Here is a 25,131-nt window from a genome sequence, read left to right as displayed (position 1 = left end):
TTAGTCTCTGCACGCTGTAGAATTTGTGTTTTTCTTATTGCTTTGTTAGCTACACTGAGCTGCTCAAAACTATATACATCCTACGTTATCATAACCATTGGACCTTAACACTCAACAAATTTTCATTGCCAAACTTACTATGTGCTTGAATTAGCTAGAACAAACTGCTGTGCAAGGGGCATTATGGCTACTGGAAGTGTTTGTCACACCTCCTCCACGCCCCACACTTTTGTGAGCAAAAAAATTGCTGAGAGGCGAAGACTTGCTTCACATCTCTAAATGAAGTGGAAAAAGCAGGACATTTTCTGCCAGAATGCCTACCACTCTGCAGACACTGCTATTTTGATGGCCACAAGCGCTAATAACGATAGTGCATCTCTGCAACACTGCGCTATAAATTAGGTCTATGCACTTGTATACTAGCTTTACTTTTAGTACTGTGTATGTCAATGGAGCTTGCGAAACAAAAGACCATGATAAAAAATACACTTTTATCTTGACTACTGTGGTGCTTCTATGAAAAATACATCCCTTCACTTGTCTCAAAGTCATTGACCCCAGTTACGCAAACCTTTGCACCCGATAAATATCACCATCCCTCATGCAAAATTTTCATATAGAAAAAATGTAGATAACAATGCAACATTCACCTCATTACAGAATGCAATCGACGCCTGGCCCTGGCAAAATATTTGTTCACGCCAGTACAGCACAAAGTCCCCAGCGACAGCTTTTTCACACTTTCTCTCTCCTTCTTTTACCACTAACCAGCTAGTCCAGGAAGGTACTGACAGCATTTAAATAGGCTAAATGGCAAGAAATGAAGTAGTGTGTTTTATGCTTTTTCTATGCTGTGCCTTTCCAACCAAGTGTATAAAGTATTGACCAGCTCAAACCAGTATACCCTGTTGAAGTTGAAACCTGCAAGAGAAAAGGCGTAGCTGCTGAAGCGCACTGTGCATGTTTCTGTTTGTGAGCCACGTTTGTTTGTGCTCGTGCCTCACTGTTCTTCCCCCCTTTTCCCCAGCAGCGCCTCCCGAGTATGATACGACGATCCAAATGATGCAGTCCTACTGGGTCCGATAGGCGTCGTCTGTTCTAGGAAACTATTTACATATATATATGTATGTGTGTATATATATGTTGTGTATATATATATATATACATATATATATATATATATAAGACGGTGTATGTATATAGGCTATTTAAAACAAGCAACTAAAGATTCGCTGGAGAAGAAGAGCCAACGAAAAATCAAAACGTTTTGAAACGTAGGTTGCTTTTTGTTTTGTCGCCACTTCTTTCTTTTCTTTTGCCTTGTTTTGTGTTGCCCAATTCTCTTGCTTTGTCGTGTACCTTGATTTGCGTCTTTGTGTGCTCGATACTCAGGGTCTGTTTATGGTGGCAGAAATGCCACCGTTGCCTTGCGTCCAAGTTGGACGCTGGCCAATCAGAAACACAATTTTCTTTAATGACCAATTACTCAGAGGTTCCTGGAAAATTTCTCAAGTTGGAAGCATAATTCTGAGTTGCGTGTACAAGTGCATCTGCCTGTATATTTTTGATAGGGAAGTTTGATTTGAGAGAAAAGCAGTATGCAGGTTGCTCAAAGTAGCTCAACACTGCACAAAAATATCGAAGCAGAGAGAGACCTAGAGTAAATTTATTCACAGCTATATACAGGCCAGCACAAGGTGCGGCCTGCAGCTCTGATATTATGCCTTGAGTGAATGAAACAAGCTTTTTCGAATAAACATTCAAAAAGAGATGTGAAATTTCTGTGTTGCAGGAATGAAATGAGTAAAACATATGCATGAGTCATAACTGAAGACAATACATACAAATGACGACCAATTTTTTTAGGCCTGACAGGAATCGATGGTACAAATGCACGAACAAGGTAGCCATAAAAATCAAAATTGAAAGATCACGGCTGCATTGCTGAGTAATGGCCCCTCAAAGGTGTTCAAAATTACCAGGAAGTGTGCACAAGATGTTGGTGTGACACAAATCTAGTGGAAAGCGCAGATATCTTTGTTGTCTAAAAGAAATTCAACATATGCCACTATTGTATAGTTGCGATTCTATGCACACTTTGGTGCATATTTTCTGTGCTGTTTCAGAAAAGGGAAAGAACCCAGAGGGAGAAAAGAAGAAGCCCACTTTCTTAGCTTTTACAGTGGGGGCGAACGGAAAGATGGTTGCCCCACCCACCGTTGAGTGGAATCGAACAGGCAGAAAGGCTTGAGTTGTGCAATTAGACTTAGTGCCCAATTGAGCTGATTGCACATCAGTTTTATTTAGAGGGTCGATGCAAACGTTTCTATACGGAATGATTGAAATTTTGAGTGATACATATTTACTAGTTGTCCCTCTTGCTGTCCCCTGCGCTCCCTCTGGGTAATATCCCTGCATGTTCTTAGTTAATCTTGACAGAGCCTGGTGGTAATGCTTAAAGCACAGTATCATTTCTCGTCCCGAACTGCATTCTATAGGTCACATTGCCATGCATAATCCAGGGTCTCTGGTTTAAACACTCTGGCTTTCATTACACGTCAGCTCTAAGACAGGTTGCGTGACTTTTTACAAGTTGGTTTTATTTAGCGAGAAGTTCTTGTTGCTTGAGGACTCATACTGCAGCATTTTCATCAACTTTTGTGAATGATGAACCACAGTCCGTGGAACATTAACCAGTTTTGAACAGCAGGAACCATACAGCCACTTTAGTTGTATCGGTTACAGAGTATATTTGTAAAACAGAGAAAAATTAACATGAACTTACAGCGACTCAGCTGCTGTGTGGGCTTTTGTGAGTGAATTGTGTACATGTGCTCAGCTGTGTGTGGACGTTCTCGGCTAATTGTGCTTCTTTGTTTGTGTCCCGCCCCTATTTGCTTTCGAAAGGAACAGATGTGGAAGCAATGATTGAACCATGAACATCGTGTAAGTTGTATAGGGCATGCTCATTATGTCATTCTTGCACGGAGATTACACGAAACTTTTCACAGGCTCTGTACTAGACACTGTATACATTTCCTAAACAGATAAAAAGGTTTAGAAGATAAGCGAAGAATTTTGAAAAAAATGCTTCAGCCCAAACATTGCCACTAGATATAGCTCCAGCTTTTGCCTCACCCTATTCATGGTGACCTTTTCTAGGTACAGCTGAGGAAACAAAGGCTATAATTGCTGCTACATGCAGTTGACATTACACTGTCTAGTGTCAACTATGCAAAAGAGTCGTCTTGCATTCTTTAAGGTATTCTTAAAATATCATTGATAAACAATACTGTTTTGGCTGAAAATGTCTGGTAATGCCTTAGTCTATGCAGCGCATAACAAGTGAGGTTCTGATTGTGACAGAGCCTGTTGACAGAAATAATAACACTGTAAAGCACTCTCTTTCATTGTACCCTGTTATAATATACCTTGGTGGAAGGCATGAATGGAATATTCGTAATTAGATACCCAGTTGCTTTTGAGGTTTTCTATTCATAAGTTAACAGAGATGTTCCTAGAATACACATAAGCGCATGTGAAACGTGTACTTACGTTGCATGTAGACACGATGTTAATACTTTAGGATGTTTCATATCGTCACTGCATGCTGAAACATGATTGTTTACACACAGTGCCTTTTATCATGGACTTTTCTTAATTATTTGGTCAGTTTAGTACGTAAAACTATTTGAGCAGTGTACATGTGGTGTTTTTCGGCCAACATGTTTTGCTGGAAGTATCGCATTTTTTTTTATACCAGAGTATTCCTCAAAACTACAGTCTAAGGTACAGAGGTTTCATGACGTGGGTCATCTTTCATAATTATGTCATTATTTATTTTGAAAAAAAATGAGTTACGCAGCTGATAAATGTTAGATTACCCGCTTGGCTATTAGAAATACACTTGTATTAAATGTAAATGCAATCAACAGCATTGAACTTGTTGCAACTTGATATTTTTAGGTATTACTACAGCTGGCCAGTGAGCAATGCCTGGAGCAAAATTTGCTTGTGCATTTGCTGTCATCTAATGATGTAAGGTGTGTTTTGTCACTTGGAGTGGACAGTAGCTCCTTAGCTGAAAAGAAAAAGTGCCTGGGTGCTTCTTAGGGACAAATTCGCACATTAATTTGAATTAAGTAGAACTTGGATGTTCCAGTATCTTATCCCCCAGACAAATTATATACCACTGAACTTGTATAAAATCAAGCATGTTCAGCTGTTCTCATTGGAAAATAGGGAGAGCAATGAGAAGATATGCACTGCACAGTGCAAATAAGGCAACGCTATTTGTATTGCCTAAAGTGCACTGACACAACTGACAGGAATAGCACCTAATGTGCTCCTGTTGTTAAAAATTCAACCTTGAGCACACAGTGTGATGTGTCTAGCCCCTTTATGCATCAACAGTGTCCTCTAACCTCCAACAATTCGAGTACAAGCTTGTTTTTTCTGTCTTTTGCAGCCTTGCAGTCATGCATACAGTCATGCAGCCATGCGTACATAGTATTTGTGGCTATTTTTATGGGGGTGGTGCTATTTCTGGAAAACTGCCTCCTGGTAGCCTGGACTGCCAAAAGGTGAGCCTTCCAGTTGGTCTTCACATTTTCAAGCAGTCTCGAGCACTGGCCACCAAAAGCACATTTCACAACGAGCTCTAAAACATAATTCTCATAGGTCAACTTTGCCACAATGCTCCAGAATGATTAATGATGGCAATCAAAAGCAAAAATTGATGGAATATCAGGGTACAGCACACAGTCTGGTTTCATAAGGTTGTCTGCACAAGGAAAACCAACCATGCAATGTGAGCACATTTTGCACTAAGCTGGATGTCCTGAAGCAGATACTGCAGATTACATTCGCCGTGTTTTCGCCACAGGTCACCTAGATTTAATGTTCTCGAGCATTGTAGCAAAGGCAACCTATGAGGGATTTCAAGTGCCAGCTTAAATTGTCATGAAAAGTCCTGAGTATACATAAACAGGGTAGTGAAAAAGTGACTGGGACCATATGGCTTTGGTTTCTTTCAAACATTGTGATGCTGGAAAAATAAACATTCCTATTTTAATGCACATTGAGTTTAATTAGGTTCCATAGTTAGAACTACTATAGAATGGGTAGCAAAACCCCAGAAATATCCTCTGCGATGTCACAAGAAGATCTGGAGCTAATGAAAACAGCCAAAAATGAAGTCATCAGTTGTAGGTGTGAAAACCTGACTAATTTTGGTTGAGATAGGAAATGATGCTATTGTGTAGTGGTACTGTAGGTGATTAACAATGGCCATGCTATAAAAATTCATGTCAAACCAATGATTCGATGAGTGACTGGAGATATATGAGTGGCTCTTGTAGCTATGTGATGATTTGACAATGGTACTTAAAAGCCTGGACTAAGTTTGGCGGTTTTCAGAACCACCAAACTCTGGCTGGCTACACTGTGTCTAAAGCACTTGGCATTTGGTTGGGCCCAAGCTGTTGAGTTCTGGCTGAATGTACCTGCTGAGCAGGGGCTTCGTTATCTAAAGCAAGAACAAATTCGTGGAAAACTAGCTTTAATTAGCTTTAATTTCATATAGCCCAGGTTTCGGCTTCTGTTGCGCTGTGCACCTCAATGTGTGGTCAGCATACTGACTATCAAACTTAGTCTGTTGTCACAGTTGCAGACCGTTAGCGTGAAAGAAGCGGGCAATTTGAAATTCGCCCTCGTAACTGCAGGTTACTGAGCAATGGCGGTGTCATTTCGCGTCAAATAAGAATGCGGAATGGAAGGCCCAATCCTTCAAATGAATTAAGGCTGCATGCTGTCTTCATGATCCCTCCAACTGGCAGTATTTAGTACACATCAGATGGAGTCAAGCGTTTAGTGAACCTTAATTTCTTTTACTGACAACAGCCGGGTACAAATTTTTATCCCTGTTATAATGCTTTGTACTTTTTCCCTTCTTTAGGCACACGAAAACTCGCAAGAAATGGAGGCTGTGGGCCACACCAAAAGAGACATCGAAATGTGCCCAAGAAGTGAAGACGCTGCCTGCATTGGTGAGTCAACCTACTCAATGAATTCCAAATCTTGCGTGCACATCAAAACCTGCAATGCACCTGCATTAAAATACATACCAAACATTCTCAAGTAGAAATTCCAGAAAAATGTCACACTTGTAACCTATTTCTGTCTTTAGGCATCTGCCGTGATTTCCTTTTTTTTGTTTCGTTTCAATTTTACACCATTCTTTTTAGACCGAACGCTTGCATCAGTGCAACAAAGCAGTCAGGCATGGTTTCTTTCATGTAGCACATTTTCTTTTTGTCCCCATTTTAATCCGAGAGCACTGCTTGGCTCACTGTGTGAAGACCCTACCATCACAAAGCAGCTGGCCGAAAAACAGCACACCGAATTCCCATTGGCTGCAGTGCACTCAATAGTGTGTGCCTCAGAAATGAAACACAAAGAAGAGGAGTGTGAGCTACGAGGCAACACCTGAGCATGAGCAGAGCCACGAAAAGTCGCAGAAAGGGCCGTGGTGGCAGCTGTTTTGCGGCGCCAGTTCACTGCTGTCGAAGCGACCTGCTGCAGGAAAACAGCATCCATCCACCGTACCGCAACACTAAACTAAGCGATATAACTAAGCCACACACCGAGAAACAAGTAATGCTCTCGCATTTACACATCGTAAGAACTGCTCAGGTGCCTCCATATGTTTTTTATTTTCTTTTGTAAATCAAGCTTGATTAATATGTTCACTTAAAGAACGCAAGCCATCAAATGATTGAAAAAAAGAAAAAGAAAATCTTTTTGAAAGTAAACTTTTTTTTTTTCATGAAATGTGATGCATGTTTAGTCCCAAAAAGAAATTTATCTGTGCGTCATCGTGATGACTCAATCTTCACTGGCTGAGGAAGGTGTGAATGGCGAGTGGATTACCACAGTCCCTCACAAGCGGCAGTGGTGGATGAACCGCTGTTTTGCACACTCTCATACAAGATGCAAAATCACTCTTGAGAGGAAGTGGAGGATGTGTACGCACAGTAGGGTAGAATGACGGCTGCCACTGCCCCTGGTGGGAGCAACATCACAATCCCTTTCCATCTCTCACATCATTTTGTGCGTTTCTGTACACAAATGCACCCATCACCAGTCACCTTATTCTAGGAATCAACCCTGAATTCATGTTCAACACAGTCTCTAAGAGCAACTCTGTTTTCAGGACGGCTGCACACCCGTTCCAGTTGGCAACTCCGCTGCTGAAAACCAGCCTTCCCGAGAGCTTAACGGAAGCTATTCAGCACGCGGTGGTAACGAAGAACTGGGCCAGTTTCGGCCGACAGCACAGCAGCAGCGACGGCCACAAGCGGAGCATTCCAGTGCCATTCGTGCAGTTCGGCGCTTCAGGAGCTTAGACTCATGTGCCAGGGCAAGTCTTTGTGACGAAGAACTTGAGCATCGTGTGCGCAACGTTGTCAGCGAAGTACAGCATGCGTTTGTTCATGCCGGTACCAAAGAAATAACTTGAACAGCACATTGCATTTCTGTTGTCCTTGTCATCAAAGCCTGTGCCTCGCTGACAACGTCCGTGATCCCCCCTCACCCCCGGCAGTCACATCTGGGCAGATCTGACAACGGCCACGCAAGCTCTCAATGAAAAATGGATCGTGCTTCAGCATTTTTTTTTTCTCTTCTCGATTCATGCCATTCCTGCATTTATTACTGTCATGTGTTTATGTCTGTGCAGAGTATCTTGCAACAAGCTGAACAAGTGAACAGCTGCTTTTTTTTTTTTTTTTTTCTCAGGCTAGATGCTCTTCTGTGCTATCTGGAACTCAGTGCATCCTGTGTGCATTGTGTTGCCAAAGGCAATTTGCAATGATGTATTGTGGGTGTATATTTATTCTGAAGAATTCAGTGATCCACCTAGCTGGGGTCACGACCCATGTGCTGGGAAAGCGTTGTGTCACATCTTTACCTCGGCAATGTTTGGCCGCGTCATGTCAATGTGGTAGAAGGTGTGCTTGCAGTCGGTAGCTTTGGCACAAGCCGAATGCATGTTGCTCGCTCGTGCCGTGTTGTGATTTTCTTTTTTAACTACAAAGTGACGCACGTCCGACAAGGTCTTCTTGCACTCGCGTGGGTCTCCTATGCTGTCGGAATGTGTCTCCGCATTAGGGAGTCTGTGTCTGCTTCAGCTACTCACTATAGATGTTGCCTAGGTACACTACTGCCATAGTCTCTCGGTGGCCTCTGCTTATCAGAAGTCTGTTCTTCGATAAAGGCATCGCACCAATGTGGGATGGCATACAGTATTATGTACACGGCAGCCTATCTGCTGAACAGCTCCAAGTGGCTTGTCAAAGCTCCCAGTCTCACGAACACTACAAAAAGCTCCACTCGTTGGGGAATAAAAGCTACCAAATTGCGCGCCCCTTGTCAACTGGAATTTGAGCAATGGATAGCTCAAAACCACGCACATAAAAAGAAAAAAAGACCGGCAAGATGCAAATAAAACTTGTTTGCCAGTTTACCACTTTGAAACAGGAAATTCGAATTAGGCAGAGAAATAATGTTCCAAGTTTTTGTCTAAAGGCGGTCCCCTTAGGCAGTTATGTATGCACCATAGACAGTCAGGGAACATTATATATGAGGGATAAATAAAGCAAACAGGATGGCAGCTCTGCCTCATTGTCACGATGACGGGATGCCCAAGCTAAAATAAAATGACGAAGATGTAGCCAATCAGTAACTTGGGCATGGAATGTACAGTAATTTAACGTTTTAAAGAGCAAATGTGGCGGAATAGAAGCAAAAAAATTAAAGGCTTGTCCCAAGCACATATTGCAATAGCTCTGTAGGCCATACAAGGAGCTAGCGAGATAAATTAGGGGTGATATTTTAGGCAGTTACCATGTTAGGACACCAGAAAGATTGTTAATTACTAAACCTAGTGATATTACTACGCTTCTTGCAAAACATTTTCCTTGAAAGTGTTGCAAAGTGAGCTGCTGCTTCAAAATGAACCAAATGGCGATATAGTCCTTCAACATAAGGCTCCAGTCAGTTTGAATAGACTGGGATCTTACGTAGCTTCATGTTATACAACCGAGCACACGTACAGGCATTTATTCATCAAAACTGGATGTGGAATAAGGCAATGCCCTGTAATGCGAAATGTAATGTGTTCTGTGATTTGTTAAACTGTAGCATCAGCTTGAACATAATTACATCATATTAGAGTTTGCTTACAAAAAGTTTCAAGAGTTACAAGTGAAGTTTTTCACGTGCAAGAAGCGCCTTTGCATCCCACAAGGTTTTGGAAGTAGTTCTTCATGAATGCCCCCCCTTTTCTTTTTGTAAACTTCAGTACACAGTAGCACCTTCCAACGCATCCAAGATGTTGCCTACAGCAGTGAGAATGCTGCCGTGCCTGCCACTAAGGGCTTTTAACACTAATTCCCAATGGAAACAAGTGTGAATTGGTTATGAGCACAATAGGCATACCACTAAACGCCAGTACAGTGGATACGCAAGTGCGATAGACCCTGGACAAATGCCCATGGATCAAAAGCCACCGAGGGACTCTGCTACTGCCAAAATGGGCACAAGACGAGTTACTATAGCTACACTATGACTATGCTGCCAGCTTTTAGGGTGCTATTTTGTGACAATGCATAGTATGTAGCTAATGTAAGTGTAAGCATGTGTACGTGACCTTGAACATCACAACATAGATGCCGTGTCTTACTATTTGATTTTGTGCAAGTTGCTGTTGGTGGTTTGTTGAAAATGTTCGTGTCATGACTGGAATCGGATGACGGAATGGCGGAAAGTGTGCGTCTGAATGCAACTGCAGCAAGCTCTTCAACAACCAAAGACTGTGTGTTGACCTGTTTTGCAAGGTGTTTTGCTAATACGTGCCACCAAGTGTTGTCGGCCGTCCAAAAGGTCGCAAATGGCTACGAATATGTAACTCGCACAAGTGTAGAGCAAGGTTGTCGGCAGCAGAACAGTCTTTTCTTTCTCGCGAGACCTCACATTCTGGTGCAATAGTTTTGGAGGTCTCCTTCGCACAGTCTGGCAAATGCTCTTTCTTACACCTTGATCTCATTTAGTTCACTGTGTCCCCATAGAGTAGTAGTGTGTCACCCATTAGTCAGTCCACATACACGGATCGCCGCCCAGCCCGCTTCGAGTGTGAAGTACGCCCACTGCAATAGCAGCACCCTGTGGTCGCACATTGGCTCAGTCGCAAACCCCGTAGAGTCACCTTAATCAAAGAGCCTCTCTCCATTGCGACAGTTGTTCCTAAACTTGCCGACGGCTTCATGTACCCAGGCTATTTTCGTTTCCTCTGCAGAGCAAAACACTGTTCGAGCTTTGTGTCGAGTCACAGTTTGTAAATGCTTTGATTGCTTGTGATGATTATGTAGCAGCTTTGTATGCTTTATCGATGGTGCTGAGTGAGTTTGGAATGAGAAGGTTCAGAATTATGGGAGTGTTTTTTATGGAGATTCCACAGCTGCAGGTATGCATTTGAAGTGGTTGTACATAGAGTGGTGCAGTTTGGATTTGTACATACCATTTTTTTTTCCCTCCCCGAGAGTGCAACACTACAGAAACGAGTTACAGTCTCAGACTGCCAATGAACACAACATGCAAACAAAAGTGACATAAAAGAGTGTAAAGTGCTGATGATTTCCCGGCAAACACATGCTATTGCATGAAATACACCTAATCATAGTCCTACAAGGTTTGTTCAGCGTCGAAATGTACACAAGAAAATCTGGCTAGATTTCCAGACAATGCCTGCCAATAGTTGCGTTGCATGGCATGCCATCATGTGAGAAAGAAGAAAATTTGCAAAAAGATGATAAAACGTAGTGAAAAATATCGAACGGATAACAGGGTGCTAGCTTTACTTGTTGCTCTGCCTTCCAGAGCTTGTCTATTACCTCGTTTCTCCTTGAACCAAGTGGGAACAAATTAACGACAAGCCTATCTAAATCTCAATTCAATGCAGAAAAGAAGCCCCATTAAAAAGAAAAAAGAAAAAAGGAAAGCCGTCACATTTTCAGATGAGAGAGCATGTGGCTGAGGGGAGTCAGCAAGAATTAACGCACACTAAGATTGGGGGCAAGTTAGTAACGCAAAATTTTTATGTTCTTGAGCAATAGAGGGGGTGTGAGCAGACTGATGCATAAAAAAATCAACACCACCAATAACACTTGCACAACTGCACCACAGATGGCATTATGCATCACACAGCTGAACCCTCTCACTAAATTACATGCTTTATGTTGTATTATTGAATGTATGTGGTGCTTGGCATTTGCGATGCAATAACTCTCAAGCAACAATGATAAAACAATGATAAAACTCAATATATCGGTATGCTGATGCCCCAAACTAGAAGATATATATTGTGTAATGATGCTGCAATATTATTTAGCCAGATCAAAATTGCGAACCTGGCTGTAAAAAATTGCTACGAATGATGCGTTGGCACTGGATGTTTTTGGCATCTTCAAAGCGCAATGCCAAGGTGCTAAAATCAAGAACAGCCTCGGCTCTGGAACTCTAACGCAAATGCCCAGGGCTTGGCGTGTTTCGTTTCTGATCTACACTCGCCCGCCAGACCCCAGGTCGGAATTGCGGCCAACTTTAGCAGCCATGGTTTCTGAAGACGCGTCGTCCCTTTCGACTGGGGCGTAGCGTTCTTATTTTTCAAATCACAGCTGTGCCGGCACAAACATTTGTACTTGTGAGCTCAGGGAGCATGGGAACACTGCCTTCATTGTTGGTACTGTGTAGGAAGACTTGATGTTCCGCCAGGAATTTTTCACAACAGAATCTGGCGGACAGAGTACTGTTTTAGATTGACGATCCTGGGGAAGGGGAAAACGTTTCCAGTTTTTAACCTGTTTCTGAATGTGTGCGAGTCCTGAAAGGCAGCTCCCGGGTAGGGGTTCCCGGGTGCAGTGCTTTTAACGAATGACAAAGGGGAGACCGCATTCACTCCATTGCATCTTTTTTTTTTTGTTTATGTTTTGAGGCGCCATTGAGTTGCACTGTTGGTTGCTTTAATAGCAGTGTGGCACACGCTAAAGAAAATTCTGTAAAGTGGTGCCGTCCTCTACGTTGTTTTCTCCTTTTTTTATAGATTTCTTTTTGTTTTCAGATACCATCACCTACACTTGTTACAATGTGAAACAAAAGTGTCATTCACTTGAACCGTGTGCCATATGTTTCATAGCACATTCGGATGCATTTTATTTATTAATAAAATAAAAGTCGGTTACATGAAGTTGTTTTTCTGGCAGAAACACTAGCCTCGCACACATGCATGCACATGTGTGTGCAGTACAGAAGTGGCACATGTCATTTGTGATCTACAACCAGTCACATTTTTTGAAGTTGAAAGCCTTAGACCTCTATTGTATCATAGAATGACATGTGAGGTACAGAAAATCGTTGGTGAGGTACACCGAATCGCAAAGAAAACCAAACAGTACGCTGGGAAAGGGAAAGGGAAGTTCCAGAGAAGGGTCGGAGGAGGGCTCCAAGAAAGGGCGATGGAGCGCAGCGCCAGATGAAGGTAGGCCGCTGCCGCACATGCAATATGAGCCACATTGAGAGGTGAAGGCACTGACAGGGGCTTACAGAAGACTCCTGGCGATGGCAAGTGCGTAGGCTTTGGAGGGTTATGTCCAGAAGGATGGTCAAGTGCTGACGGGCGTGGCCGAAAAGTTCAACAGGAGGTCCAACTAGGCTTTTCGCCTTCACATTCTTAGAAAGTTCCAGGCATCCCCCATAAATTTTGTTTGAAGAACAGAATTTGATTACCAGAGCAGTTTATTTACAATGGTCTCGGCAAATGTGAAAGAATACTTATTTACAGACTCATTTTCAATTTGGTGCTTGCTTGTCCAGTGACACGCAGGTAAAAAAAAAAAACAAAACAAAGGTAAGTCATGGCGTGCAAGTGGTGTACAAATACTCGAAAAGACTGGTATTGGACTGGCCTGCTTGTTGCAGCCGATGCTGGCTGTACTTAACCAGCAGCTCATAGAGGTCACCTGCGATAACAAGTTAGACAGCGTTAGACTGTTACAATTCATACATGCTCTCAGATAGTTAAAAAAAAAAAAGGAAACAAGATTAAGTTGGCATATTAAAGGGACACTGAAGTGGATTTGCCAAATTTCTTTTTGTGTTTGCATTGGATAGACAGGCTCAAACAAACATACTTGGTTATCTGGTCACAAAAGCAGCATTTAGTTTATAAAGCCTGAAAGAAAAAAAAATCATTTGACATTTGACGTCTGTGGCAGCAATAAACAACTGCAGCTGTGATGCAAAATGACGTGAGTTCGTCTTGCGATGTGATTGGACGATGTCCAAGATTTGAAAGTTCATGCATACACATTTGCATTTCTGCGAATGTTGTTTTTTCTTTAGGAAAAAACTGCAGTGTTATTGTTATTGGCAACAAGCATATGCGTCGGAATGTAGTTCTTGCGGTTTACTTTTGGAGAGTTCTTCAAACCACTTTGGGTTTCAGTTCCATGCAACAACATGGTTGGCATCTGATGTTAACATTGCTCGCGTATTCTAGATATCCCAGGAATCATCCTACTGTGCTTCTGCCACGTTGTCGGCTGCAGAATGGGTCAGATAAGCCCGCCAGCACCATTTTGAATCGTACCGTTCACTAGGCAAGGCATATGCAGTGGCAAAGATGCTCCACTGTGAGATGTTTTGCCCCCACCTTTGGAACTTGCAGGACCTGTAAGAGGTGCCTCTTATCTGTTGCAAGAGGCACATTTGCACCATGCTGACAGTCGGCTGATTTGACACCCCGCCAACAAGAACTCACCAGCGCGTCAGTGTTTGTTTGCATGCAGTCTGCCAACTCCTTTATGGAGCAATGAAGGTTGCAGCGCAAAATGGTAAATACGGTATAGAGAACATTACCTAAACAAAACAAAATCAACTCAAAAATTCCCTGACGATTACGATACTCCCTAATGCAAAATTTGAGCACAGCGTGAACTGCAGTATTTCCGGTGACGGCGCATAGCTGCTGCGCCTCTGGAAGTGACCGTGTCATCAGCAAATGCATGACGGCACGCGCTATTCTGGCATCATCTCGCAGTGCGTCACCACCATCGAGCATGTCTCATGTGGCCTTGGCATACTCCCCCCTCACACTTTCGCCATACTTTCCTCCTCCACTTTCCTGCTAGCTCTATCTTGCCTATCTTTGGTGTTCACTTTGTTCGCTCGGTTACAAGGAGGCTCACAGCCATGGTTTCTCACTAGATTACCTAGAGTGGAATCTGGCGCTAGTGTCTACAAGATTCTGTGAAAGCGCTCCGTGTCTCCATGGGTGCCGCCATACCCGGTAGTTCGGCCGGAGTTTGGCGTGGCATTGCCGGCAACGACTTTGTAGCTACGCAAATAAAGTTTTTGTTTAAAAAACGCTGCCAAAAGTGCCACGATTGATAAATTTAACTTTTTCTTAAACTGCTGTGTTAGAGTGCTCAGTTTGAGAAATAATACTGTTGGTTACAAAAAAAAAAAAAAAAAAAAAGCAGGAGTCCTGTGTTTTGCTCACGCTGCCAGATAACAGCGGGCCGTCCCGTATATATTTATAAATTATGACATACTCCTAACTAGATGCTGTATTCTTCGGTTTCTTTTTGTAACATTTAGCTGAAAATTAATTATTTAGATTGTCTTAAACTGCGTTCATGCTTTCTCTCAATACTGTATTATCGTCTGCTTCGCTCTTGGAGGGCGAAGCATATGCAACAGCTACAGATGCAAAAGTGATTTAGTTGCGTTGTATTTATTTGTACTGTCCAAGCAGATATAAATAAAGCTCTAGGTGAAGCCTATCACTTCAAGTAAGTCTTCAGGCATGCGCGCAAAGCAATATCAAATTGCACTGCTCCTTCAAATGGCACATAAACACCGGCTTGCCGAGTCGCCATGTATGTTCCCTCATTGCGCTTGTCAGTGGATGCTTCAAGGGGTAACCACAAGCAGCGACGGCGACAAGCGACGCAAAAATCGTAACTCAATGGGTACAGCGAACGGATAGCGTGGGCGACAGCGGCAAGCTGCATACACAGGCCGCCGGGACCCTCACTCGCTTTTTGCCGGCCAGAAGCAGCCCACAAGCGAGCGGCAGCAATACAGTGAACTGTAGCGAAGAGCGACGACGATGAAGGACACTGGCGGCAGTGCAATAATTATCTTCACTTGTCGCTGTTGACCACACAATCTGTTTGTTGTACCTACTGAGTTACGTTTTGAGCACCGCTTGTCGCCGTTGCTGCATGTGGTGACCCTTTGATCTTGAGAAGCCTCCCCGCTAACGCGAGCACATGCGCCAAGTGCTAATCACGTGACGGGAAAACGAAAAAGCATGCCGAGAACAGAACTAAAACAAACACTTCAGAGCCGACAAGTCTAATCCGTAGCCCTCTGCACTAGCCACTTGCTGCCAATCCGATTCACCGGGTAACCACTGTTCCCATGAAGGCGTGCGATTGCAGCGACAGTTTCCACTGTAGGCAATATTGAGAAACTCTATGCCCACAGCATGTCTCGCACAGTTGGCGTAGTCAAGCAAATCCGATGCAGTAAGTGTCATAAGAAATGTCATAGGAAATTGGCGAGGAGGATGCAGAAAGGAGACCAGCACTTCCGAATTGATTTTACCAGTAAACAAATTTGCACCCACAGTAGCATGGCCTATGGACTCCGGACTTTAGTCTGCACAAATAATGTTGCAATGTTTGAAAATCACTTCAATGTCCCTTTAAAGGAGCCATGAAGACAAAACACAAGTTTGGTTCATTCAAAAGATCGCCTCGTTAGAATCATACTCACACCAATATTAACGTAAACTTCGCTCAAATAAGCTATATAATTTGGAAAAAAGGGAATAGCCATGCGACCCACTAGCTCATTTCCCCCAACAGAACCTATGATGTCATACCAGCCTGCTCTGCGATAGGCGAAGGCCGGCAAAAGCAAACGCGAATTAGGCAGAGCTTATAAGCTTGCTGAACGAGCTATTTGCGGCTAAATGTAATGCATATCCATTTTACAGCAGTAAGAATGGTGTGGTGAACAGCAAAACTTACGAAAATACACGCAAACATAGAAGTACCGATGCGCACTGCTGTTGGTACTGGGCGCACTATGCTTGTTTTAGCTGCCTAGCAGTCCGAACGCTTTGGAGTTGTCTGATAAGACGCTGGCCGATTGGTGTAAGCGACGTTGCCTTACGTGACCCTGTTAGTCAAGCAAACACCATGTTTCACGAAGCGATTACTTTCTACCGTAACAAAAACAAGCCAGGTGTAAATACGGTCAAAAACAAAGCAACGGTGGAGTGCTGAGTATGCTAGCGCAATCTGGGAGGTTTGACGGCAAGCAAGGCTGCAGAGCCGAATGGTGCAGTGGAAGTTCTTTTGTATACGCGCCAGTATGACTTCACTGTAGACGTCACCAAAACACACGATTTGGCGGGAGAATCAAAATTTTAACCTAAACTGATTAATTCCTCAGTGAATACGGTATCATTTGCTGCCGCGCAAGTGCTGGGGACACTATAAAACACTAAATCTTTCAAATAAAACAAACATGTATTTTATCTTCATCGCTCCTTTAAGCACGAATGTGCACATTCGTTTACCTACAAACATCATTGCACTTTCCTCAACCAGAAAGCCTCCCCAAAAAAGGCTTGAATGAAAGCTGTTTTCTTGCCTAAAAATTTCATGCCGCATGAGGTAAAGTAATTTACAACAACAGGGCTTTTCCCTTCTATAGTCAAAGCAGTTTTCCCGTGCCACAGGTAGGGTTGGTGCAATGAGTCGTACATGAGGATTATATCCCCATGGTGGAGGAGTAATCTGCTTTGACAGCCTTTGGAACACGGGGTGAATGTAAACGATACCCCCCCCCCCCCCCCGACATTGGGTTTTAATAGCAAAGCTGTAAGTAGTGCCGCCTTGGCTTTTACGCCTGCCGTCGGCAGGGGGATAAAAAGCTCGTGAAGCTCAGTCAACCATCCAGCTCCTCCAAGAGCAGAAGAGTTGCCCTTCTCATCAGAAGCAGCATGCTCCTCCACGAGCAAAGAAAGCTCATAAATGCTTTTCCACACAACCTCATTACTTGCTTCGTTGGCCAATCAAGTATTCCCTAGTGTGCCGTTCACCAATCAATCTTCCAGCATCCCTGCCCGTATAACACCACTGAGTCACCATAACTAAGACAACTGCCCATTGCTTTTTTGGATTGGCAAAAGGACCAAAAGGTCTCCCACGAGCCTTAACGTACCACTGCAGCAAGAGACAAGGAACACAAGGAACATGAACTTTCAGCCCGATATTATACCACCATGCTCACAAGCAGGACACACAATGCTGCGGTTGGTGAACCAGAACATGAAAGCCATCAGGCCAACTAGATTATCATCATGACAACAGCAGCAACATACAAAAGTGGAGACCAGTGAAAAGAGAGATGAGCAGAGATAACATTGCATGATGAAAAAAAAACAGAAGAAATGAGAAGACCGTGTGTTCGATATTTCGGCGCACGTTAAAGATCCCCAGGTGGTCAAAATTAATCCGGAGCCCTCCACTACGGCGCGCCTCATCGCCTGCGTTGCGTCGGCGCGTTAAACCCTACAATCAATCAAATCAAGAAATGAGAATACACCTGCTCCTTTTCAGGTGTCCTGTATTGTGCACTGCTGTTATTATTCCGAGTATGAACCAACCAGCCTGGCTGCTTTCCCCATGTTAAGACATTTTTTTTACACCATGCTCTCGCTCTCAGGTTTTTTGTGATTTGTCTTTTTGCATCAGCTATCTTAGAGCAAAAGTGGGAGGAGAACATGGTCTTTTTTTTTTTTTTTGTTCCTTATGTCCACTATCCCATGCTGTTATTCTTGTAAACACGACCCTGACCACTGAAGATGTTGAACAGAATTTGAAACGTAAGGACAATTATGAAAAGAGCCCTGCAACACTTTTTTAGCCCAGGCAGCTTCCAGGATCTACATCCTTCCTTCCTGTCTTGTGGCCATCCAAGGTTAATGCAGAAATAAAAGGTTGTTCAATTTCAAAGTTTTAAAGCACACGCAAATAAAGCCATGCATTTCAACGGAGAAATGGCAAACTTGTTTTCCCATTTGCCACAATGCCCCATAGAGTAGCACAAATGAGAACGGCCTGAGCTAGGAAGCCTCTGCTGTGATGTCGGCTGTCTATGCTACAGGATCATTCGTCCCTGCACAGGTGCTAGCCAAAGCTTGCCACAATTAACCGCAGTAGGCGGAGCACCCAAGGAGAACAGTGTTCAGAAAGGACGAGAAAGCACGGTGTGGCATGGAAAAAGCATTTTGTTCTAGGATGACATGCTGCTGCACTGGTATTAAAGTGGCCATGAAGACAAAATACAAGTTTGGTTCATTTGAAAGATTCCCTCGTTAGAATAACACTGACACCACCTTTTATGCAAGCTTCTCACAAATAAGCTATATGATGAGGAAAACAGAGAATAGGCATGCGACCCACCAGCTACTTCTCCGCACTGAACTTGTGACGTATTTATGGGAAGCTTGGTGCGATTGGCTGAGGCAGGCAAAATCCGACGCAAATTACACAGGGGATTATAGGCTTGCGGAACGAGTTATTTGAGCTTAAATTTAGTGAACGTTCTTTTTATAGCAGTAAGAGTGGTGGAGTAAACAAAGTTACAAACAAACACGTAAACATGGAAGCAGTTAGTGTGGCACTACGCTGGCTGACGCTGCCTTACACAGCCGCCAGGCACGTTTGGCTTGTCTAACACGACACCGGCCAACTGGCATAAGCGACACCGCCACTTTTGTGACCCTGCTCGTCAAGTCATACTCATTGTTTCATGAAACGTTTACTATTAACCGCAACAAAAATGCGGTAGTAGGTCTGCAAGACAAAACAAATGCAAACTGTGGTCCTTGAGCGGTATTGCTGTGCCATCTAGGAAGGCGGGCAATAACCGAGATAACGAAAGGGGGGGTCATTCATACGGCGGAAGCCTCAGTCAACATACTAACCTTCGCTTTAGGTACTTCCTCTCAATATATCATGGCTGATGTGACCAAACATAAGATGCAGTGGGAGAAGTAAAGTTTTGGCTTAAATTGTTTAATTTCTCAATGAATAAAGTGTTGGGGGTACTATGAAACACCAAATATTTTGAATACAAAAAACATGCATTTTGTCTTCATCGCCCCAAAGGCACCAATGCCAATCTAAAGTCCCCTCTTTTTGCAGTGATCCTTCGGTCGTGTTTCCCAGCCTGAACCCTTGGTCCCCATTACGGCTTCAGGATATGTTTGCACTCAAGTTGTTCTAGCACGCTAAAACAAGAAAACATTTGATACGAGTGTGGCGACCTCTCCATACAACTGTGCGCTCGGTGAAAGGAGGCAAACTTAGTAATCAAAAATTTTCTACTGAGCTTAGCCATCTGTGACTTACCCACAGTCAAACGGCGGCCCTTGAGAAAGTCGTACATAGCACTCAGGTTCTTGCATAGTCGTTTGTCACCAAAGGTGAAGTATGCCAGTCTACGGCCCGCAGCTGATGCCGCCATTAGCTGAATGATGGCTTTGAGTTGCGGGTCCCCACGAAAGGCACCACAGCCCCAGTTGCCTGTGGCGATAGCTGAACGCTCCGCAGGGGGCTTTTCGGGGCACATGAACCCACAGTACGCCTAGAAAAACAAGGACGAGAGATTTGCTTTAAAACTGGAAGCACGATCCGCCCCAGTCTGCGACAGTGGACAACGACCACACGGACGTGCCACCGGGTCACACGTCCTTCGGGCTGGCGACCTCGTGTGCTGGCCAAAGTCCTGACATGATCTTCATGCCTTCCAAACATTCAGCATGAGCCCCCGTGGTAAGTTTGATTCTTAAAAGGTAGCACAAATTCCCCTCAATGCACTCAATGCTGCAGTTGTGACAACACAAAATTAACCTTAACAATGGCTTTTATACTCCAAGCTGGAAGCACTTTAATGTCAAAATGTGATACTAGTGCAAAGAGACACTGAATACACACCTTGAGCACGACTGTGCAAACATTGCCGACTGTAACGATCAAAGTGAAAGCTATCTGCAAGACACCTGCACTACATTGCAACATCAATTTAATCTCTACAGCCGAGCAATGCGAAGGCTACTTAATCCTTGCAAATGGCGTGAGCAGGTCAGGCACACGAGCTCTTTGGCACCAGCAGCTGCAACGGCCACTGCATGCCAAAGCTGCTGCCCTCTTGGCGAGCAAGCGAACCCATGCAAGTTACGGCTACCAAACACAAAGATGCTTTATTGCACGTGCTTTAAATGCACGTCTATGTCCTGCCAGCCGTTGCGTCTACACGTGCTCATAGAATCGCTAACGCATACAAATAAATCCGTGTAACTCGATGACTCCGCCACTGCTTATTTCATAATATTTGGCATACATTAAAGATACCACGCATAACATACCCTGATGCCTTAAATGCACATCTATGTCCTGCCAGCCGTTGAGTCTACACGTGCTCATAGAATGGGTGCACTACCGCTAGCTCCACGTTGTACTTTTCCCACCAACACGCGAATTATCCCTTTTTCCCATTTGACGCCACCAAATACCATTGCAGGAAAATGTATTCTTGCAGCGCCAACCCGCTGGATCGTGCGGCTTTCACGCAGGCAGGCGCATGCCGTGCAGAGAAGATGCCTTGTGGAACAACATGGTGAAGTAGTGTCCGTGTACAAATCCAAAATTTTTTTCTCTGCTAAAACAAAAACTGTTGTGACTAATCTTTCTGAAATAAACTGTGATCGTTTGTACTAGCGAATGCCCTGTATTTGATATTTTTACTATGAGCACAACAATGCACGATTTTGGGGGGAATATGGGCTAGAAAGGAAATTTTTCCAAATTTGACAAGTGTTTTCTTGCACATTTCTCCTTTTTTCAGTGTCAATAAATTTTTTACCAATTGTCCACAATGGTACAATACAGAAACGCTTCAATGGCTGATAGAATGAGCTTCTATTTGCTAAAAATGTTTGAGAATGCTCAACATCGTGTAATTGCTGAATGGTGTAATGAGAGCAAAAAGAAAAAAAGCAAAAATATGTTAAAAATGCGGCATAGAGCAGCCCAGGGCCTCAACATGATGTCCACAAAAAAAATGTGGGTGACTGAAAAAGAAGTGCTGTTTTTATGAATTTTTTGACTGACCTAATTTTGCTTTAAACCTTGGAGATAAAAGGGTAGCTAGAAAAAGAAATAATTTTTGGGACAAAAACACTTTGAGGGAGCAGCATTGTGGGCCATGTGAGGATGGCCCACAATTTTTACTGAACAAATCCGTGATGGTCAACTTTACGGCTGGGACATTTGGCCCTCACACAATTTCCCTTCAATGCAACCAGTACCAGCAAAAATTTAGGGGGGACAGCCAAGTATTTATAGGTCTATTGGTTGCTAGACAGACCTGGAGGGTCATCTGGTGTCAAGAAAGCAGAATGGCCCCAGGCCCTTACCGGCGCACATATCTACATGGGCGACTGGCCAAGAATGAATAAAGGCTGCGTGAACCATGATAGGCATGCCATTTCATCTGCATTTGCTTGAATCCCTTCTCGCCTCCCCACACCATTTTTAGCCAGAAGGATTGTTTTTGCCTTTTCTGCATTCAACGACGTTGCAAAAGAAATCGTAAACGCCTCTTTTTAAGAAAGTGCAGATTCTACCCTCTCAGTTTGGTGGTCTCGTAACACGTTTGACACACTTCAGCAGCAGAACGCCAATGAGTGCAATAATGCGGCAAGCTCGTGTAGCCCCCCTTGGAGCTGGCTCCAAGCCAATAATTCTGCACTAGCCTATAACAACATTCCTGGGCAAGCACTGGTGAATATCATTGCCTTCTGCATTTTTAAAACGGCAAATGCATTCCTTGCTTCACAACAGCAGCACTGGGGCCACCTGGTTCTCTGACTTGCCGTAAGGTAGTTCCGTAAGCTTAATTGGGCTCAACCAGGCTAGCTTGACCGCAAGGTCCCCTCGAAAGCGCCCTGTGCATGGTTGGCAAGGCAACCGATGCTCAAAACCACCAAAGAGGTTTTGAGCACCACGTTCTCTAGGTGGCGTTGAGTAGTGGCACTCTTGCCAGGCATAAAAAAATTAAGTGCAACGGTTGAGTGCTCCCCGTGAAGAAGTGCTCTAGGTTACGCACACGTTGCCACTTTGCACTCTTAAACTGATCATGTGACCAAAGCAATGGGAAGGCTAGCAATTGGGGAAGAGCGGCAGAAGTAGCAAACAAGGGCTCGGTTTGGCACGCGGTGCTGATGCATTTGGCACTGAACAAATACAGGAGGCGATGGTTTCTGTTAAGTCAAATTGTTTGAACCGAATTCCGGGACAAGCCAATCAAACTAAAAAAAATGTTTCTTTGGTTTTTCATGTATGCAATGCACAAAACACACAGTGGCCACTACACAGTGGCCACTCAGTTTAAAAAATGCTTCTGTTCAAACAAATCCTTGTTGCGTGCATGCAAACTTGCACCCTAAATGATAAGAGCTCAAATCAGTGTGCCAGTAAATGCAGTAGCAATGGGACTGATTATTAAGTTAGTGATGATAAAATAGCCCCTTTTTCTCAGTAGAGATGTTTATGGAGCCGTTTTGAAACAGCAATAAAGCTCAGGTGTGGAAGTGGGCTTGAGCCTTTCGGAGCAGTTTGGGGAGCAGAAATAACGGTGTTTTGGAGCAGCTTTGGAGCAGAGGAGTTTTGGAGCATACAAAGGCAAGTTTTAGAGCAATGAAAATCTTTTGAGGAGCAGACTTATAGGGTCAAACATCTTGCAATTTTTTTATTTCTAGCAAACCCAAGACGAAATTGAGATGGCTTTTACGCAACATTCAATTAGTACCGACACGACCACTTTTTCAACCAGTTAGAAAAACACAGGTTCCACTAATTACAGCATCACAACTGACAGAGCAATACAAATGGAAGAGGAAACTAGAGATAAGTGATGCTTTGAACAGCTACACCTAACTAGACTTCATACAAATGGAAAATAAAGGCTCCTATTAACACCATCACCAGCATTAGTATGCAGCAGCCTTAGTCAACATACTAACATTTGTTTTAGGCCCATTCCCTAAATACATCATCGCTGACACCATGAAACACAAGATTTAGCGGGAAAATTAAAATTTTGGCTTAAAATGTTTACTTTCTCAGTGAATACAGCATTTGCTGCATTGGGGGCACTGTAAAACACCAAAATCTTTGGAACAACCCAAACTTTTATTTTGTCTTCATTGCCACTAAGCGCTGCGCTCTAAAAACGTTCTTATCAGTACTTCTTCCCATTACTACAAGGCCTTGTTTACTCCCAGGCAGCAGTTTAGACGAACCAAGGTCTGCATTTCAGACCAGACTTGTTCTAATTTACAAGGTCCCTTTGCACTACACCAGACGGGATAATGGAGATGCCCACAACAAAAGCAGCTGCATCACCCCTGTTCCTTCCAGTTTGTGTCCTTTCAGCAGCTGCACCACTGAGACTCTGTCCTTCCCCCAAGAAAGGTGGCAGCATGTTGGTTTAATTACCTTGTTTAGCTCCCTCCTGATGTTGGGAGGCCTGTACTGCTCGTAGGGTTTCACAAAACACAGCGCGTCCATGGCCACCACTTCTGTACACCTTCTGTGCCAAGAGTCCCTTAAAAAAAAAAAAAAAAAAAAAAAAAAAAAAAAAAAAAAAAAAAGTCGTGGTCAGCATTGAGAAAAAAGTACGGTAAAATAAGAGTGTACATCAATGATGCTTGGTTCTCTGCAGAAGACGATCATCGTTCATGACGTAAGTGTTATCTTTTATAGACTACTTCTTTAAAGGCCAACTGCACTCAAATTTCACCTCGGCCAAATTTACTTTGAATGTACAGTATGTACCACCAAACCAATTGGGGCATGACTGGTAGCCCTGTGAAGTGTGTGGTTCATTAATTAGAAGCGTTTAAAAAAGCTCCGCCGCAGGCGACACTGCACCTGCCGGTGGATCGTGCAAACAACCATGAAACGGAAGCGACATTGTGGCCGGCCCTGCGCTTTTCCCTACGGCCAGCCAGGAGAATCGATTGGGCTGTGCTGGATGCGCTTCTCCTAGGGCTGCGGCGAGGGAGGAGCATCGCGCACAGGTTAGCTCCGGCCGGCCGTGTGCGGTGGCTTGCTGGCCGGCTGGCCCGGCTGCTGCGTCACTTCAACCTGGCCGTAATGGCCACGCTCTTCGCAATTTCGGATTCCAAATGTCCGATTTTCGATGGTCGTTTGCGCACAGATCCACGTATTTCAGCTGTCATCGTTTGTACCTTGCAGTATTTTTAGGCAGACTATACGAAAATAACGTTTTCAAAAGGTTGAAATTTTGAGCGCAGTTGGCCTTTAAGGCTCTTGCTGCCGCCAACAAAACGCACGCGTCCTTTTGTAGGAATGCCAAGCCGACATGACTTCACTGACACTGAACAATGTGTAAGGGTACGTGATGATGAAGGCACTCGGCAGATAATATGATAATAGTGTGAAGAACTCCGGTTAGCAATGGTTGCTACAAGAGCTCCCCAAAAACCCTGAGAGGCAAGGTGAAGCCTTGGCACAAAAGTAAGAACCACGTACAGAGGTTCTTATAGTCAAACCCGGTTATAGCGAACTGCAATATGTGCCGCGATTAGTTCGATATAGCGAAACCCGCCGATAACGAGTTTTTTGTTACGAGTTCGCAATATGCGGGACCCCCCCCCCCCTTTCCCCATCCCCACATGTGGAAACTAACACAATAAAGTATGTCGTAAGTCGTTACCATACACAAAACAATCCATTTATTACAAGCAATAAGGTTACTTTCCGCCTCAACTGCCTTCTTCGCAAAGGACAGGCGATTCTTGTTTTCACTTTCATTTTGGCGGCGTCAACTAGGATAGCATTCGAGTCCACGTTCTCCAGTATCGAAGTAATAATGGCAGAGCGTATCAACTGCCGAAAGTGCTTC

General features: G+C 43.8%; 2 protein-coding genes across 6 annotated transcripts in view; one reads left to right on the top strand and one right to left on the bottom strand.

Moving 5' to 3' along the window:
• Positions 1–12,071, top strand: part of LOC144152985 (uncharacterized) — a 167,409-nt gene extending 155,338 nt beyond the window's left edge. For 2 of the 4 annotated variants that reach the window (XM_077684610.1, XM_077684603.1), the window contains exons 6-8: positions 4,469–4,583; positions 5,957–6,047; positions 7,214–12,071. In XM_077684610.1, the coding sequence (XP_077540736.1) occupies positions 4,469–4,583; positions 5,957–6,047; positions 7,214–7,519 (512 nt within the window). In that variant the 3' untranslated portion in view covers positions 7,520–12,071. Of the gene's footprint in view, positions 1–1,027; positions 1,275–2,907; positions 2,947–4,468; positions 4,584–5,956; positions 6,048–7,213 lie in introns of those variants that run through there. The other 2 variants (XM_077684623.1, XM_077684616.1) reach the window with 2 other exon arrangements.
• Positions 12,072–12,831: 760 nt separating this feature from the next.
• LOC144152974 (poly(ADP-ribose) glycohydrolase-like) overlaps positions 12,832–25,131 on the bottom strand; it is a 44,286-nt gene continuing 31,986 nt past the window's right edge. For both annotated transcript variants that reach the window (XM_077684592.1, XM_077684584.1), the window contains exons 17-19: positions 23,700–23,808; positions 19,551–19,785; positions 12,832–13,073 (exon numbers count right to left, since the gene is read on the bottom strand). In XM_077684592.1, coding sequence (XP_077540718.1) covers positions 12,967–13,073; positions 19,551–19,785; positions 23,700–23,808 — 451 coding nt within the window. In that variant the 3' untranslated portion in view covers positions 12,832–12,966. The remainder of the gene's footprint in view (positions 13,074–19,550; positions 19,786–23,699; positions 23,809–25,131) is intronic.

The sequence above is a fragment of the Haemaphysalis longicornis genome, unplaced genomic scaffold (assembly GCF_048455015.1).
Source record: "Haemaphysalis longicornis isolate Haplotype H1 unplaced genomic scaffold, Haemaphysalis longicornis Haplotype H1 scaffold_1, whole genome shotgun sequence".
In the NCBI taxonomy this organism is placed as follows: Eukaryota; Metazoa; Arthropoda; class Arachnida; order Ixodida; family Ixodidae; genus Haemaphysalis; species Haemaphysalis longicornis.
The sequence above is the reverse complement of the archived record's forward strand: the minus strand, read 5'-3'. Positions and strand labels throughout refer to the sequence as shown.